This window comes from Macaca thibetana, chromosome 1 (assembly GCF_024542745.1).
Source record: "Macaca thibetana thibetana isolate TM-01 chromosome 1, ASM2454274v1, whole genome shotgun sequence".
Taxonomy (NCBI): domain Eukaryota; kingdom Metazoa; phylum Chordata; class Mammalia; order Primates; family Cercopithecidae; genus Macaca; species Macaca thibetana.
Window position 1 is genome coordinate 192,533,664 of NC_065578.1, and position 17,666 is coordinate 192,551,329.

At 44.5% G+C, this 17,666-nt stretch overlaps 1 protein-coding gene across 4 annotated transcripts in view; it reads right to left on the bottom strand.

Annotated features, from left to right (window-relative positions):
- Positions 1-17,065, bottom strand: part of PRRX1 (paired related homeobox 1) — a 75,923-nt gene extending 58,858 nt beyond the window's left edge. For 2 of the 4 annotated variants that reach the window (XM_050784093.1, XM_050784082.1), the window contains exon 1: positions 15,320-16,815. In XM_050784093.1, coding sequence (XP_050640050.1) covers positions 15,320-15,560 — 241 coding nt within the window. In that variant the 5' untranslated portion in view covers positions 15,561-16,815. Of the gene's footprint in view, positions 1-15,319; positions 16,816-16,902 lie in introns of those variants that run through there. The other 2 variants (XM_050784104.1, XM_050784073.1) reach the window with 2 other exon arrangements.
- Positions 17,066-17,666: the final 601 nt, after the last annotated feature.

Sequence of the window (17,666 nt, forward strand, 5' to 3'; positions counted from 1 at the left end):
AAAATTGGCCCAGCGTGGTGGCGGGCGCCTGTAGTCCCAGCTACTCGGGAGGCTGAGGCAGGAGAATGGCGTGAACTCGGGAGGCGGGGCTTGCAGTGAGCGGAGATTGTGCCACTGCACTCCAGCCTGGGTGACAGAGCAAGACTCCATCTCAAAAAAAATAAAATAAAATAAAACAGTTAGTCTTAGAATTTTTACATCCCCTGATAGTTGCCTCACATTGTTTTTCTTGATTTTATGTGGAGTGCTTAACAGAATGCCAGATGCCTAATAATTGCTATGTGTGTGCTCTTTATTTCTCACTTGTTTGTTCACATATTTGTTTATTCAGTAACCGTTTGTTAAGCCTCCTATAATATAAAAAGCACCATGATAAGTGCTCTGAGGCTTAAACTGTTTGCCTCTGCCCTTGTCTTTAAAGCTGTATGCACTCCTTTGAAGAGATGAGACTGACACGGAGAGTTAAATAACAATGGAACACACAGGATACAGTGGATGTCACAAGGAAGATATTATTCAATACCAATTGCTATGGGAGAAAGTGGTCTAGGTCAGTGTTTTCAGACTTTGTGGGATATAAAAATCATCTGGGATATTTAATATGCATATGCTTTGGAGATTCTGATTCACTGGGTATGAGTGGAGCCCTGAAATCTGCATTTTGAGAAACCTCGGATCATTCTGATGCAAGTGAACCAGGCATCACATTGAAGATATGGAGGATTAGAGTATAAGGACACTAGAGAAAGAATCCCATAATCTGTGATTTATTTCTCTTATCCCTATTCTCTAAATTATTAGACATGAACTGCACATATGGGAGAGACACAGACAGAAGAAGAAAAACAATGACCAAAGGAAAATCTTCCTAGATGAGGAAGGGCTTCACGCACTCCAAAGAACAGAGAGCCAGAGTTATCTACAACCCCAATTAGAGACCCTACACAATATGATAAAATATTGACAACATTTTTAGCAAACACACACACAAACACTTTTCTATATATCAGAGCGCTATTGCCAAGAGAACTGTGCTCCTAATCTTTGCCTAACACTCACTTAGCATGTTGAGGCTGACCTGCCCCTTCTCTCTTGCATAAGGCACATGTTAAGCTACTTTCTTCGACCACAAGCACACTAGCCTTGCAATAAACTTGTCAAAGTGCCTCACCCATGGTGACCAGTTTTCTCCACATGTACCACAACTGCTAGCCACGCTGATCTATTGCTCGAGAATGCCAGAGAGATTTAATTGTTGATTGCTTGGCAAAAAAAAAAAAGAAAATAGAGTCCTGGATGCTTCATGATATAGAAGTGCCATCCGTATGTCTTCCAGGCTTATCAGATTTCAAAGGAAAATATGTATGCAGACAGGTCACATATCAAACAGAGGACAGAATGTTTATCTTACTCAACTGGTTTAGGAAATCTAAGTTGGCAAAAGAATGGCAACTTTATGTATAATTATAGTTAACATGGTGAGCATTATTCATGTACAAAAAATTAAGTAAACCCACAGAAATCTCAGTGGAGTAGTAAGGTAGTGCTATGTTAGAGGCACTATATGACAGAGAGAATTTAATGTGGTTGGCCTCCAGAAATTTACTAGCTATGTCAGGTCTGGAATAAGAACCCTTAACACCCTGTATCCCAAGCATATGTCATAGAGTCTCTATAAAATTCAGAAGCTAAATAGAGGAAAGGAATTTGTCTTCTTCAATCCCTGTAACGTCTTCAGTCCCTATAAAATCTTTAATATTGGTGCCATCCAAAAATATAAAATGATCTGTGTTATTGTTTCATGCTGAGAGAGGAAGGGTGGCCTAAAGGTGATAACCATAGTCAGGAACTTCTGAGCCAAACTCCTGGTTCTGCCAGATACTCATGGTGTGGCCTTATAAGTATCGCTAAAAGTTACGAAGCATCAGTTTCTAACTGTAGATAGAAAACAAATAGACTCAATCAGTGACATGCTGTAAGAGTATGGCTTTTGGAATATGCAGATATTCCTCTTGTCAGTGGCACTAAATGGCCTCCAACATTGATTGGGAAGCCACAGTGGACATATATCCATGCCAAAAAAAAGTCATACTAGTCAGAGATGCTGTGGGGTGGAAATAATGTAAGCAGGGCCGGGCGCGGTGGCTCAAGCCTGTAATCCCAGCACTTTGGGAGGCCGAGACGGGTGGATCACGAGGTCAGGAGATCGAGACCATCCTGGTGAACATGGTGAAACCCCGTCTCTACTAAAAAATACAAAAAACTAGCCGGGCGAGGTGGCGGCGCCTGTAGTCCCAGCTACTCGGGAGGCTGAGGCAGGAGAATGGTGTGAACCCGGGAGGCGGAGCTTGCAGTGAGCTGAGATCCGGCCACTGCACTCCAGCCTGGGCGACAGAGCCAGACTCAGTCTCAAAAAAAAAAAAAAAAAAAAAAAAAAAAGAAATAATGTAAGCAAAATGCCCAGTACCCTACTACCATTCCCACTGAAGGCACTCAAATAAATGCTTGTCCTAAAGGGCATTTATAACAATTTATAATAAGCATTTATTTGAGTAGGGTACTAGGCATTTTGCTTACATCGTTTTATTATCCCAAATAACAAACCTGTGTGATAAATATTATTGTGCCAGTTTTATAGATGAGTAAATTGAGACACAGAGATTTGTCTAAAATCAGTAGGCAAGTATTAATAAATGGTGGAACCATAATTTAACGCATAATTTGCTGAATCCAACGTAAAACACATGAAGACTTCTAATGTATCTAAATCTAAATTTAAAATGTTTCACATTTTGAGACCTTGCTGTAAATCCAACAAAATGCATTCTTTTTTTTTATTGTTACTTGACAACTTAATTTAGAAAATTCTCCATTCACTCCCTTATAGTATGATAACGCACATACATGTAGCCCTTTATTTCTCAAATATTTTCACAAACACAATTTCTTTCCGACCTGCTATGTTAGCATGAAGAAGATAGGTGCGGCAGTCACATGCCAATTTTATAATGAAGAACACGAACCAGAGGAATTTAAAAAGGTCTATGCAGCATGGCGATATGTTATGAAATGGCATGCTAGACTCTTCCTTCCTAACTCAGTATGATTTCACCAGATAATAATGCATCTGGAGGAATTTGGTTGACATCAAAGATCATGGAATATAATGAAAAATAAATAACATGGGATCAGAGCAGCTCCAAGCCACAGTTTTCCTATCTGTAAAATGAAATAATTACATTAGCCCTATCTTACTTCTTAAAATTGTTTTTATAGAACATAGTAGCATTTGCATATGTTCTTAAAGTTTGTGAAGCAGTTTTATGTTTTATCCCACCTTATCTCTCATATTAAGAATTTTATTAATTCTTTATGACAAAGTAAGTCATCTAAATAAACCAGCAGTCTGAGTATATTAATTCAGCTGAAATGGTTATATTTCAAGGCCTACATAGATTTCCTGACCTTCAAGGTAGCTCTGAATCTCCAAATCAAAAAGCCCAAAACAGTTCAGAAAACAAATATTCTCACCACCCAGAAAAAAAGAATATTGAGGTAAAGAAAAAAAAAGAGAGAGAGAAGGGAGATATAAATTTAAATAGCAGTCTGTATATTCTGAGTAAAAACGATCATACCAGGAAAAATTTCTTCCCTGAGGGAAGCTAAGAACAGACTGTAACAGTCAAATGTGGAGTGATATTATTTTCTATTTCTCTTGTCAGAAGGGATTCAGTCTTGAAATATGTCTAGCAAAACTGCAGATTTTGGTTCCATGATTAATGAACTAAATTACATTTTATTTCTTAAATGTGTTGAGGATTCATCCTGTGGTCTTCCCCTGATCTGGAGGATTAGAGCTGTTGAACAGCACATCTGGTTATAGGCAAAGAGCTCTCTGGGTGGTTCTCTTTCTTTCCTCTCTCAGAAATAGGCAATGTGGGGGAACTTCAGAAACTTTTATTAGACAAGTGTGGTTTTTAGTTTTCAAAAATGGTGTTTACTCTCTCTGTTCTCCCTTTCTCATGAGGAGAAAGATTAATTATTAACATACATGTAATTCATAATTTAAAATTTCTGTTCTATCAGATTTTATATCACTTGTTAATACTTCCCCTAAATAAAATATTTGCATGCATCAGACAAATGTTTTAATGTCCATTTGGTTGGGAACAATTTTTAAATAGACTTCATAATAATAAAATACATTGTTTCTCTGAAAAATCACATTTGAAAAAGCTGAGATGCTGTAGATGCTCATGTCTGGGTAAATGCACTATCTTTAGTTTTTTATAATTGCTTCTTCCTCTGTCAAACCACACTATTATGTCCTGGAAGATGTCACTATCTTACCTCTAAAAGGTATAAAGAAATAACTGTCATTTTCCTCCTTTTCTCTTTCAAAAAGCATGTGTGAGCCTTAAGACATTTCATTTTAAAAATTCAAGATTCAGGGACCAAGAGTAATAGAAAATGTCTAGTTTGCTACAAAATTTTCCCCCACTAATTTTGTGAGCTCTTCCTTACCAAATCATGTAAAAATTAATTTTTGGAGCAGTAGTTCTCTAACTGTGGTCTAGGAACGTCCTTTCGGTATTATGCAGGCTTTTCCAATTTCACAAGAAGACATGTGCTCGTGTCTAGGGAAGGTTCCCAGCTAGAACCAGCAGCAAAGAAAAAGAAGCTGTTAACTCTGAAGGACTTCACTGCTGAAAACGTCCCCACTGGAACTTGAGAAAGCTGGGAATTAACTGATAACACAGCTTTCACAATCCTTGTAGAACCGTTGTTAGTGTGGTGCGTGTTTGTTTAATTTTTCTGATCAGAGCAAGTGGGTTAAATGTTTAGGCAGTTTTTCAATTTTAGAGAAACACAGTCTTTGAAAATGGGGTTAAAAATTTTTCCACTGAATAAAGAAAAATCAGTAAAGAAGAATGTTAATGCAATATGATGCCAATTGTGTAAAAAGTTTAAAAGAAAATATTTTAACACCAAAATATTAACTGTATCTACCTCAGACTTGTGAAAAAATTGGTGTCTTGATATTCCCATTTCAATTTTTAAATGTACAACAATACATTTTCAAAAATGAACATGTATTACACTTTGGCATTACTCCTATAATTTAAAAAACTACTTGCAGCTAAAGATTACAAAAACAGAGATGGGGAAGAGGGGAGGAAAAAAAGGATTACAAAAACAGTAGAAGTACTATGTACAAAAAAAAAAAAATCTATTTGCTTACTGCAGCAGTGTTGTACGCTGCGGAATACACCTTTTCCCCAGAAGTCTCTAAATCTTAAAAAAATATAGATAATCATAAAATATTTAGAAAATAACTGAGCACTACTTGTGGAGCCACTGACTGTTATTTTCATAGTAAGTCTTGAGAAAAGAGATTTGTGTGGTCTAGATAAAGTAGTCAGAGAAGGTTTTGCAAGGGGGTGTGATGGGAGCAGAATCTTGGAAGACAGCATGGGAAGATTTGCAAAAACGAGGCACAGAGCAAGGACACTTCACATCAGAAGTCAGAGAAGCCAAAATGAGACCAGAGCCCATGAAAGGAGACTAGAGCACATGGAGTTACTATACTAGCCTAGCTAGCATACTAGGGAACAATAGGAAAACAGTTACAATCTGTGTGTGTGCGTGTGTGTGTGTGTGTGTGAGGGAGAGAGACAGAGAGGTAGACTATCAAGTGATTTTTTTTAAAAAAAGATAAACAATTCAATTTTGATGTAAAGGATGAAAAGTGTGAGTTCTAAAGAAAGAACATGACATGATTTTTTAAATATATTTGTAGAAAAATACACTAGCATTTGTCATTCGGACATTCAATAAATATTCTTTAGGGATCTATTATATCCAGTCTTTGTCACCAACACATCAAGGACAAGTATGGACGCAGAGAGTTTCCACAGGCTAGGAGGGTGGTACAGCAGTGCAGGTGAGCCAGGATAGAGATTTAAATAGTAGATGAATTCAAATGATTTTAGAAGGTAAACTTGCTAGGATTTGGGGATGGATGGAACAGAATCATAAAGGAAGGAGAGTCAAGGATGAGTCTGAAGTGCCTGAGTCTTGCACCCACATGTTACCATATAGGAAAACAGGGAAAGTTGTAGGAGGATCAGACTCGGGAAAGAAAGTTCATTAGTTCCATGTTTTGTTGATTTTTGAGGTCGAAGCGCATTTGTGATGTTCAAATGGAAATGTCAAATAAGTGACTGTGGCTATGGATTGCAGCTCCAATGGAGGGTCTTGAAGCTGTCAACTGGGAGTGGTTAGTATATAGATGGTTATTAAAATGGTGGGCCTAGAAGATACCTCCTAGGCAAAAGGTATAAAATGGGAAGGGGAGGGTAAAGTGGCTAGAACTTAGGCTAGATTAGAAGGGTGTTCCACCAAGGATGGAGAGCTCATTCTCTCACTTGGTAAGCATTAACTGAACACAGGCGACAATTTAGCAACTGTCCCAGTAGTATACTACTGCTGGAATCTAGACAAGTATTTAGCAAAGCAGCACTGGTAGAAAATGGAAAGTGACAATGTACATAATTATTTAACGTTACCTCCCAGTTTGAATTAATGGTAATACGTGAAAATGCCCAGGTATAAAGGTTTACATTCAATACCTACTTCCATGGGAACTTTCAGCTTCATATATTTACGAGTTAGCTGAAAATAAAACAGAATGATATCCAGTCCCCAAAACCTAAGTCTCCAATAAGTCTCTAACTTGACTATTATAAAATGAATTAGCAGAGAAGAAAAATACTTAAAGAGGTATATTACATATAATTGAACTCAACAGTCCTCTTGTTTTCTGAGGATCCTAGAAAACAGCATTTAGGAGACCTCTGTGGCCTCTAGGTGTCAGTTTTCTCTGCAACACAGATTTTCGGCAAACTGTTGAAGCAGAGAGAGTACCAAAAAAAAAAAGGGGAGTAGACAAGGACAGGAGCCTGGGGCACTGACTCTCACCACCCTCCAAATCTAACAATCCCTTTGAAGACTAACACTAAATTTGTGTGGAAAATAACAATGGAAACTTGAGAAAATGTGGTTCTCTGTATGAATCTGAAGAGCTGGCTAGGTCTAACACTTTGCCCATAGTCAGCTGATTGAACTTAGCACATCCTGGCTCAAATTTTGATTGAGTTGGGCTCGTTGGCCTTTAAGTTGTATATCTGAATTCTCTTTGAAAAGATTTGGCCTTCCCGTACATATTTAGAGGACTGGGATCACCCATCTGTTTTTATACTTATTTGTAACTATACCACTTTCCAGCACTGTGAGGTCCTTGAAAATATAATGACATGACTGATGATGAGAAATTAAGTGAATGGGGTGAATGTTCTTATTCTCAGACAAACGTTTGTGGGAAAGCAATTTCCCTTACAGTTCTGGCCTTGTGCTCCTGTTTCTAGTGAACACTCCAGCTCAGATTATCTTGGAAGGTATGTATTAACCATCATCTATGCTATGAAGACAAAACATTCATTCTTCCAGTTTGTTACTCTCACTCTTGCCTTGATTTGTTGACCCCCATTGTCAGGGTGTGCTAAGAAGTCGAAAATCCCTAAATTTACAGAAGGGGTTAAAAATTTATCCTCATCTGTCCTGTGAGTCTCTTGAAACTCTTGCCCAAAAATGGAGGATCAGTGGAGGCCAGGAGTCAGATTTGTAGATTGGAAATGGCTTTAGGTACCCAAGTTGCAGGCTCACACGAGATTTGGGGCAGTTACTGTTCTTTTGTGGGGACAAAAGGTTACCCTGATCCAAGGGCCTAAAACTCTATGGTGTCAGGTTTTCTCTTCTGTCTTAACACTCCAGGCACTGTGAGGGCTTCTCTGACAGTTTTTCAACATCTCACTAATACCAGCCAGTTCTCCATTTCTTAGATCTGCCCTTCTTTCTTTAAAGACCTCAAGTACATATGCAGAAAAGTCCACACAGCTCCATGGGGACAAACCCTCTCCTCCAGCATGGAACCCAGGCACCAGTCCTAGCACCCACCAATTCCATCCACGGTCATCTGGCCCCACTCCCCTCCTGCCACCCTGGAACCCCGACCACCCTCATTTGAAAGGAGGAGAGGCAGGCAGCCAGTGTTCCTGCCAGCTGTCTACATGTTTCCAATAAGATGCATGTGTGTGCAGCTTATATTCATATAGTCCCTGAAGTGCCTTCAAGCTATTATTTCCCACGTTTTGTTGCTCGTGTTCAAGAGACTCTCTCTCCTGCAGGAGCCCAAAGATTTTTGAAGGCAGGATAGGTACCAGCGCCGCCTGGGAGGAGCGCGCCCCCTTTCGGCGAAAGAAGGGAAGGAGGAATGCGTCTGGCGAGGCTTGCAGCTCTTTTAAGCAGCGCAGGGCGTCGGTGCAGCAGAGAGGAGAACTGCGGCGATGCGGTGGCGGTGTTTGTTTCTTTGCCGAGGCAGAGACCACACCATTAGAACCAAAAATACTGTGGGCTCTGTTTTCAACGTTAAAATTCTTCATAGAGTTAATTACTCTTCCACCCATTCCACAACCTCAATCCCCAGTAAAGGTGAGATCCAAAAAGAGCCCCCTGTTCCGACCGCTGTATCAACTTTACTGCTGCATCTGAGTTTCGGTGTATTCTCTCCCTGCCCGTTGAGAACGTTTCCAATCACTTCACAGTAACTCGGTGAAAGTAAACAAAATAGGAATAAAACCTGCCCTTGCCCTTTCTCATAACTCGGATCTTGGGGATTCAAATTAACACGAATTTCAGATTTATCCCTTTTTAAGAGAGCTGAGCCTGGGCGGACTCAATAATGGTAAAAAAAATAAGCCCCAACGTTCTGGGGAATTAGAGCTTCTTCATTACGTGGCACAGCTAAGGGACTGGGACATGCAGTACCCGACGAATGTATTCTGGGCATAACTCAGACCCTTATTCCTGTATCTGCGAACCTCGGGAACAGAAGAATCCCCAAGATGCTGGTTGTCCTCAGATTCCTCTAACACATTTGTGCATCTGATTGATTTATTCTGACATGTTTTCTTTATTTTCTTTCATAAAATTTCCTTAACCAACCACCATTTGTGCCTTTATTCCCCTCCCCTACGCTAACATGGCCCTAAAATCGTCTTCCCAGATATTTTTTCATCAAGAAAAGTAGTCCCAGGGCAAGTGAAATACGTATTTTTTTAGGCTCAAAGTTAAAATCGATACCCCATAATTGTCTGGATGAGTACTTCCCTGAGGCTGCCGCACTAAATTAGAAAAATGACAATGACAATTTACTAATATTTAGTCCACAGTGGAGCGGTATTACTCAAGAACATCTACACCTGAAAAACAAACCTGCCGACCCTGAACCACTGATGACTGTTTCTCTGCAATGTAACTCCGAATATACTGATTTTAGAATAAACAGCATTTGGAGAAAAGGGGGGCATTGCAACCATTTGTTGGTATTATTATTACTGTTTGAGACTGTTGGGTTTTGAGTGTTAGCCTGCTCACCAAGCCATTTGATTTTACAGGAATCCAAATTCTTGTGGATACATAACGCTGACATATGCATCCTCTTTATTAATATATTGTTGTAAACGGAGTTAAAGGACACCCAAACAATGGAAGTGGTATTCAAAAGGCATCAAAGTAAAACACAGAATTCGACAAAGGGCGCCCAATCAAATTACAATGGCACTCACAATTACAATTACACTCACAGGCAGTTCTCTAAATGTTTGGACAGGGACAGTTGGCCCCTTATCCAAATATTGCCTGTAATTTTTTATCTGTAGTTCTAAGGAATACTTTAAGGGTCCTGTTAATTAAACTTCCAAAGGCTTGGCTAGAGAAAGCGAACCCCCACGTTTTACTTTTTCTTTGAGAGGATACTCTGACCCCCAAAACACTTCCACCACCTGTAGAAAAATAAGCAAAATGCAATCCTCATCTCCGTCTCTACAAACACACTCCCGATTTCAAAAAGTTGTTCCTCGTATAGCTCCTTCTAAAGCGGGGGTTGGGGGGAGTGGAGGAAATACATGCATATTTTCAGAGCGGTTGAAAGTGGGCTCGGCCCTGGAACTGGAGGGGCGCTGGGGGTCGCAATGCAGGCACTGGCGCGCGCAGATCTTTGCAACAACCCCTTACCTGCGGCCCTAGTGCTTCTGCTAAGGAGGAGGGTTTTCCAGGAGTTAGGGGTCTGCGATGATGGTGTGGTAGGCTGTTGGATGGAGCGGGAAACTGTGTGTAGGAGAGGGATTGTAAAAGAAACATGCCTCTTAAAATAAAAAATCAAATTGGTCTAGGGATCGTCGTGGTTGAAAACCTACAATTGTTATTTCGTGGAAAAGGGTCCTGGCTGGGAGAGGCATTCAAAGCTGGGTCGGTGGAATAGAAAGGCATCATCACTGCTTCTGAATGGACTTTTTTTTTTTTTCAACTGGGAGCTTGAAGGTGACATCTTGTTGGTTTGGAGATGACTTATTCGCTCGTGTTGTAAAATCTAAAGTGACACTCCTGGGAAGAGGAAGGAACTATAGGGACCCGTGTGACCCATTCCTGTTTGCCTAACTCCCTGGCGCTCTGAACTGAGCGCGCACCGAAGTTAGGTCTCTCAGCCAAAATGCAGGACTGCACGACGTCCTAACGCACGGGAGAGATGCTCTGAAGCCTGGGGGTGGGAATTCACTGCATTCCAGAGTTGGGGGATCTGGAGCCCCAGAGAGGACTGGAAGCCTAAGGCTTCGGACTTTACAGGCCTATCTCCCCACACTTCAAATTCCAAGTCGTCCTTCACCCAAAAGTGGGTAAGGAGTCCCTGGACTATCAATTTCCCCAAAATTCTAAGAGAAGAAGGTCACCCGGGCCCCTACGTTTGCGTGTAAAATAAACCGAAATCACCACCTATTGACCGGCCTTGACATTCGACTTTGGGGACTCAGTGAGGCACCTTAATCCTGTATTTCTCCTCCTCTAAAGAGAAAAGTTTCCAGGCTAACCTTAAAACGATATATTTCATTGGCTCCCCTCTTCAACGAGATAATTGAAGCCCAAATTTAGACTGCCAGCACTGGCTCCCGAGTCCCAGGATGGTGCTGCATAAGAAAATTTCTGGCGCCAGGGTTGTTGCAAACGCTGAGACTCTAGAAGTTGATATTACTGTGATGCGAATTCCAACTTGGGAGCGCCCTAGAAAATATTCCTGCTCTCCTGGGAGTTTCTCTGGCGAAGAGAAGTTGGCGGGGCAAGGTCCTGGGAGAGTGCGGCTGGTAGATTGGGCAGGCAATTCCTTTGCGCTGCGTTTACACCTCTCCCTTTGTGACAAATCGATTTCCCGCGTCACTGTTTTGCATTTGCATCCCGCCGCGGCCCGGGAACCAGCTGCGCCGGGTGCACACTTAGCACCGGCTTGTGAATGTGTGCGTGTGTGCGCGCGTGTCTAATTGACTTTCCGTCTACCTTTTTATGACTACATGTGTTTCCAACAAAAGGTCTTATTAGGACAATCTGGTTTCACTAATTTAGAGGTTGGAAACGTGGAAGGCAGGCGCATTTTTTTAAAAGAGTTTGCAGAAGTTCAGATTAAGAAATGACAGCGGGATTCACTGTCTTCATTGGAGTATGTCTGCTTATTTTAATGACCTGTTCCTCTTTCCTCTCCCTGATTACCCAAGTTCTGCCACCACCCCCATTCACACTCCACACTCTCCCAATAGCCACTGGATTCCAAACAATGTTAAAGAACTATTTCTTTGGACACTTAGTATATTTGAGCCCAGAAGTTGAGAATTTACTAGTAAGAGACTCAGTAAAAAGGGAAAGAAAGCACTCTACAGAGAGGACAGTGTAGTGAATGTCCACCAAGGTGGGGGTGGGGACAGAATTGCTGATGGTGATGGGGTGGGGAGGGTCTGGGAGAAGCCCTGACTTTAGACAATACCTACTCCTTCTAACTATATTCGGCCCTCGTTGTAGTTAGGAATTTTGCAAATTTAAGAACCTAATATTGAAGGTGTAAGTGGAGTTTGTTTTGTTAATTTCAGCTGAAGAGAAAATTTAGAAAGGACAAGGACTGTTTCTATATAGCTAAAAGAGTCAAAGGCTTCTTTTTAATGTTCCCCATCTCTCCGAAGGAGACAATCGTTTCCCACTGGAGTAGACTTTCAGCGGGATACAAAGAGCGCTAGACTCCCGGTTCCATCCCTGAGTCCCTTTGGGGGTGGGGGAGAGTCTGCTCTAGCCATCCGTTCCCGTGACACTCCCCTCTTCCCTGATTCACAGTCTGAGTCTCATTGTCACTGCAGGCTGGAGGCCCAGCGGTCCTGATTTCCAAGTAGCTCACAACAGCCTTCTTGGCAACTCTTGATGGGAGCCCAAGAACTAGGGATGCGGGTTCCCCTGGAAGCCATAAGACTCATCAGGCCCTCCCATTCTCATCCCAGCGGAGAAAAAAGAGGTTGACAAAAGTGCTTATAAAAGCAACAAACTATTCGTTAGAACACTACCCTCATCTCTCTAGGAAGCAAGGCCTGGGGTGTATGTGTGTGTGTGTGTGTGTGTGTTTGTGTTTGTGTGTGTGTGTGGGGGGGGTTCTCAGCTACTTTCCTAGCTCCAGGTGCCTGTCACTTCGTCCCCATCACCTCGCTCTGCCTTCTGCGGCCTCCTCCCGAAGCTGTCTCTTGATCACGCTTCCGCAGAGCATCCTCTTTCTGAACCTCAGTTTCCTTTCGGGGTCTTCTCCCAACAAGACCTCTTTAGTCATTGTAACTCTGAGATGCTCCCGAGTATCACGTGGGCGAGTTTCTAGAGACTTCTTCCCTTCTCCCGGAACATACAGTCCCCAACTCCACCCGCGATGCTGAGCTTGTCCTCGAGCGCCCCTGAGGACGCCCACGTGCTCCACAGGGCCTCTGAGGCGCCAGGCTCAGGTCTCACAGAAGCCAGTCCCCAGTCCAGGGCGGCCTCCCAGCCACAGCGCATCGCCTCCCTAATCTGCTGGGTGGCGCTCCATAGCTGGCTTCCTCAGGCCGGGCCAGCCCCTCTCCATACCCACTCTAAGGCCACGATGAATCCCGTGTTCCCTTCTCAGGAGTGGCGTCCACTCAGAGCCAAACAACCTGTACAATTTGCATCCCTCTTCCCCTGCAGTATCTGAGGGCCACCACAGCTGGCTTGTTCCCCAGGCTGGCCGAGGCCGCTGGCCTTGGCCATGGTTTTCTCATCCTCCAACCTCCTCATAGGGCAAAGCAGCATCTAGTCTCTCCTGATCCACTCTGGTCTTCTAAGCAGAATTTTCTTCATGTTCCTGTTTTCTGTTGTGGGTCCAGCCTCTAGTATCGGAACAGTGGTAAATGTCGCAATTAATAAGTCGTCCTGGCAAAACAGAAACGACCAGACGTGCAGAATTGGTGAAGCTGGGGTCTACACCGAATGCTGTTCTCCCTACGTTTTTTTTTTTTTTTTTTTTTTTTTGAGACTGAGTCTCACTCTTTCATCCAGGCTGGAGTGCAGTGGCACTATCTCAGCTCACTGCAACCTCCGCTTCCCGGGTTCAAGCGATTTTCCTGCCTCTACCTGCTGAGTAACTGGGATTACAGGAGCGCGGCACTACACCCGCCTAATTTTTGTATTTTTAGGAGAGGGGGCTTCACCACATTGATCAGGCTGGTCTCAAACTCCTGCCCTTGTGATCTGCCCACCTCGGGGTCCCAAAGTGCTGGGATTACAGGTGTGAGCTACCGCGCCTCGACTCTCCCTACTTTTTTCATTTTTCATTTTCCCTAGTAAAACGTTTAAAAACAATCATAGTATTTCTCAGTGCATTTTGTTAGAACTAAGAGTGCCTATGCAAACACTGAAGTAAGGCTGCGGGTGCCGGCAGCAGAAGCAGCCTCTCAAGAACCCAAACCCTACATAGAACGTCTCTGTCTCTGCGCCTAGCTCTTTATGCGCAACTTGGGGACACCTGGTACTTCATTCCTCAGAGTTGGCCACCTTTCTCTGGTGTCCAGGCCAGACTTCCTCATTCAGTTCCTGTAGCAGTCTGCTAGTACATTAGGTGGATCGGCCCTAGGCCTATTTTGGCTAAAAACACCCAGGGGCGCCCAGGCCGGAATTAAGGAAGCAGGGTAAAGACCGCGCGCCCTCAGCACACCAGAGGCTCTCTCTGACGCTTGCTTTAGCGTGGCCCGCTGGGCCACCACTGTGCCCGGGCCCTGTTTCCAGTTGTTTCTATGTCCAGTTTGACTTGTATGTCTATTCTTTGAGAGTCTGAAATAGACAAGGTTTTGTGAAAATCATAGAATGCTGGCGGGTCCCCTGGTTCCCAGGTTTCCAAATTTGAAGACAAAATGGTAACCGGCAACTACTGATATAGAAAGTGAACAGCCTCATTTGAGGACTTACAGCTAAGTTCAGACTCTTGCAACCTCGAGGAGAAGAGGGAGTATCTGTACGTATCTGGCCACATGTCACCTGGGTTGAACAGGGTGACCGGTCTGTTACAGGCTTGGGGACATGGGGATACATTTGCAGTCTCTTTTTAAGGCACTAGCGAAGCGAGATTTTCATGGGGCGCGAGGTTGGTCAGTGAGTATGGGGAAGGGAAACTAGACTTTCTTGGACGTTTAAGAGCCAATAGGGAGAGCTCCTCTAAAGTGACTCTGACCTCCGCACTGAAGCCCGCGCCTCCCAGATGCAGCTCGCCTGTGCGGGATCATGCAGGGCTGGATTTCAGGTTTCACCCGTAAAGGACATTCCCTTTGCTTGGCCTGAGTTTTCCAGAGGCAGCCGGGCTTTTGACTCTGCCAGTCTCAAACCCATTTGCTGTAGAGGCAACAGCAGGGGGCAGAGAGCAGCTCCAGTGTCTCGGGCCGGGCGTTCTCTCGCGGCCTCCAAGTCGCGCCCGGCCTTACGGTGCCCGCGTGGAGTGTCAAGTCCTGCTCCCTGTGCCTGGTGCCCTCCCACAAGCCGTCATACGCTGCCTGAGAGAAGCCCTTCGAACCCGACTCAGCATCTTTAACCCGCTGCTTTCCCAAACAGGGGTGGCTCTCTGAGTTTGCACCCCGCTAAGACCTTTTCCCATCCCAGTCCCGCCGTCCCGCGTGCGGGATGAACCGAGCCGGTGCCTGACCAAAGTAAAGAGAGTCCGCGGCGGACAGAGTCCCTGCCTAAGACCGCAGGGCCTCGGAGTGTCCCGGGACCAAGTCTGCCACCACCTATCCTGGTCCCAGGACCTAGTCTTTCTGGCCGCGGAGGAGCTCTCGCTGCCCTACACCGGTCCCCGCCCTCTGTCCCGGGCACACAACCCCGTGGGCATGCGCCCCTCACTCACTGTCCTGCTGCGGGGTGTCGCTGCCGCTGGTGAGTCCCGGCGACTCCAGCAGGCTCCGGCCAGCCTCACCCACGTTCTCGTCCGCCTGTGCCGCCACCATGTCCCCGGCTTCCTCCAGGTCTAGCAGGTGACTGACGGAGAAGTTCTTTTTCGCCTGCAGAGTGTCGAGGTTGCCCGGGCTGTCCAAGCGGCCGCCCAGCGCCGGTTGCCGCTCCAGAACGTGCCCGTAGCTGGAGGTCATGGTCTCCCCCACCGATCCCACCCACCCCCCTCTCTTCCCGCTCGAATCAACACCAAACGCTGTGGGCGCAAGGGGGGAGAGGAGCCGAGTGGGGAAGAAAGAGGGGGGTAGTGAGAGAGAGAGAGAGAGAGAGAGAGAGAGAGAGAGAGAGAGAGAGAGGAGAGGAAGAGGGAGGGAAGGAGAGGAAGGCCAAAAAAAAAAAAAAAAGTGGAAAAGAGGGCGGGGGACCCCCTTCTGTAGAGCAGAGCGTTCTGCACCAGCCGCCTTCCACAGCCTTGGTTGCTTTCCTGAGGCCAAGTCCGGGGCGGTCCAAAGAGATAACCCACACTAAAATACAATATTAAAAAGTCACCCTATGTTCAAGTCAGGAGAAAAAAATCCCTTCCAACTCTCCAAAAGTGTCCACACGCACAGACTAAAAATAATAATAAGGGGGAGAAAGGAAAGCGGAGGCCAGCAGGGCGGGGGAGTTAGGCAAACAGAAGAAGAGAGAAGAAGGGGTGGGAGAGAAGAATCAAAGTGAAGGGTTTTTTTCAAAGGTTAAAAAAGTTATTCCCAGGCAAGAGTTCAAGCACCAACAGAAGAAGGCTTGTTCCAGCTTTAAAACATCTTCAAGAAAACGTGTTCCCCCCTCTCTGCACTCCTGTGGATTCTCAGGAGTGACTAAAGTTTCAGGAGGAGAGGGTGATGTCTTGCAGATGTATTAGAGAGCAGGATTCTCACTTTACTTTTTGTAAAGAGTAAAAAAAAAAAAAAAATTAAGAATTAAAAAAAAAAAAGGCTTCAAGAGTCCGAAGGAGGGTGCTGTTGGGTTCCCCCCTTTCCCTTCTCTCTCTCTCCCCCTCTTCTTGCTGGGCTCCTTTTTCCTTCTCAGTTGGATCAAGAAGCTCTCTGGCACTTCAAAAGGCACAAACTGGCATGCAGAGGAGGCTTTGTAGGGAATACAAGAAAATTGGAGACCCCTGGGAGGGCAGATCTCGACTTAATAGGAGCCTGTAATTACGTGGCAAAGCCTTTGTGCGGTGCCTGACGTTTCACAGACCCCCTTTCTCCATCACAATCTCCTTCTTCCTCCTTTCCCTGGGACCAAAAAACAGTCTGATTAAGAAAACCCCCTTTGCCAACATCAGAGTTAGAAAGAAAGGGAGAGGGAGGGAACAAGAGAGAGGGAGGGAGAGAGGAAGGGAGGGAGGGAGAGAGAGAGGGAAGGAGAGAGAGAGAGAGAACGAGAGAAGAGAAATGAGAGAAGGAAGAGAGCAAGAGAGCCCCTTTGGATTTCTAAAGGTCTAATTATCATTCCCCTGCAATAATATCACGGGAGAAAAGACAAACTGAAACTCACAGTCACTTCAAACGTGCGGATTATTTTGCTTCGGCATTAACTCCTCCAGATTTGTTTAAGATCCTGTTGGAAAATCTCATTTGCATGTTTTGATAACAGCTGTGGGGAAATTTGGAAAAAATCCACCACCATCACAATCAAATTTTCTTCTCCTTCTGCCTTCCCCCACCACCTTTAAAACACACACACACATACACACACACACACACACACACACACACACACACACATTTTCTGCTGTTCTAACAGTTTTGGGGGGAATACAGGGAGAAAGTAAGCATATTAAGGCTATTTTTGGTTCCGTAGAGGGAGCCTATTAAATAATGTAATAAAATAACAAGAGGGATGCTAATGGGAAGCTCTCTTACGCCTCTCGCAAGGACTGAAGGCAGGTTGGGGAGATCTAGAGGGCACCGAGTTTACTTGAGGCTTTCCCAGCTATTAGGAATACCAGGGCTAGGGCAATGAGAAATGTACGTGTTTATTAAACTGGAGGAAAGGACTCCAAAAATATATTATAATATTTCTCCCTACCCCCTGCCGATTTTGTAACTTCTATGGTACGGCCAAGGTTGCTTCCCCAGGCGAGGACGCTAAACCTAGAGGGTCCCGCTGCCCAGATTCCTTGGAGCAGGCAGGAGCACTCACAGAGGCGGGAGTAGGGGAGGCTTCCGTGCGGTTCTGCGTCGGCCTGGCTGTGGTGGCGGGAGGACAGAGAGGGGCGGAGGAACCCCCATTTAAGTTTACGGATAATCCTCTGTCGT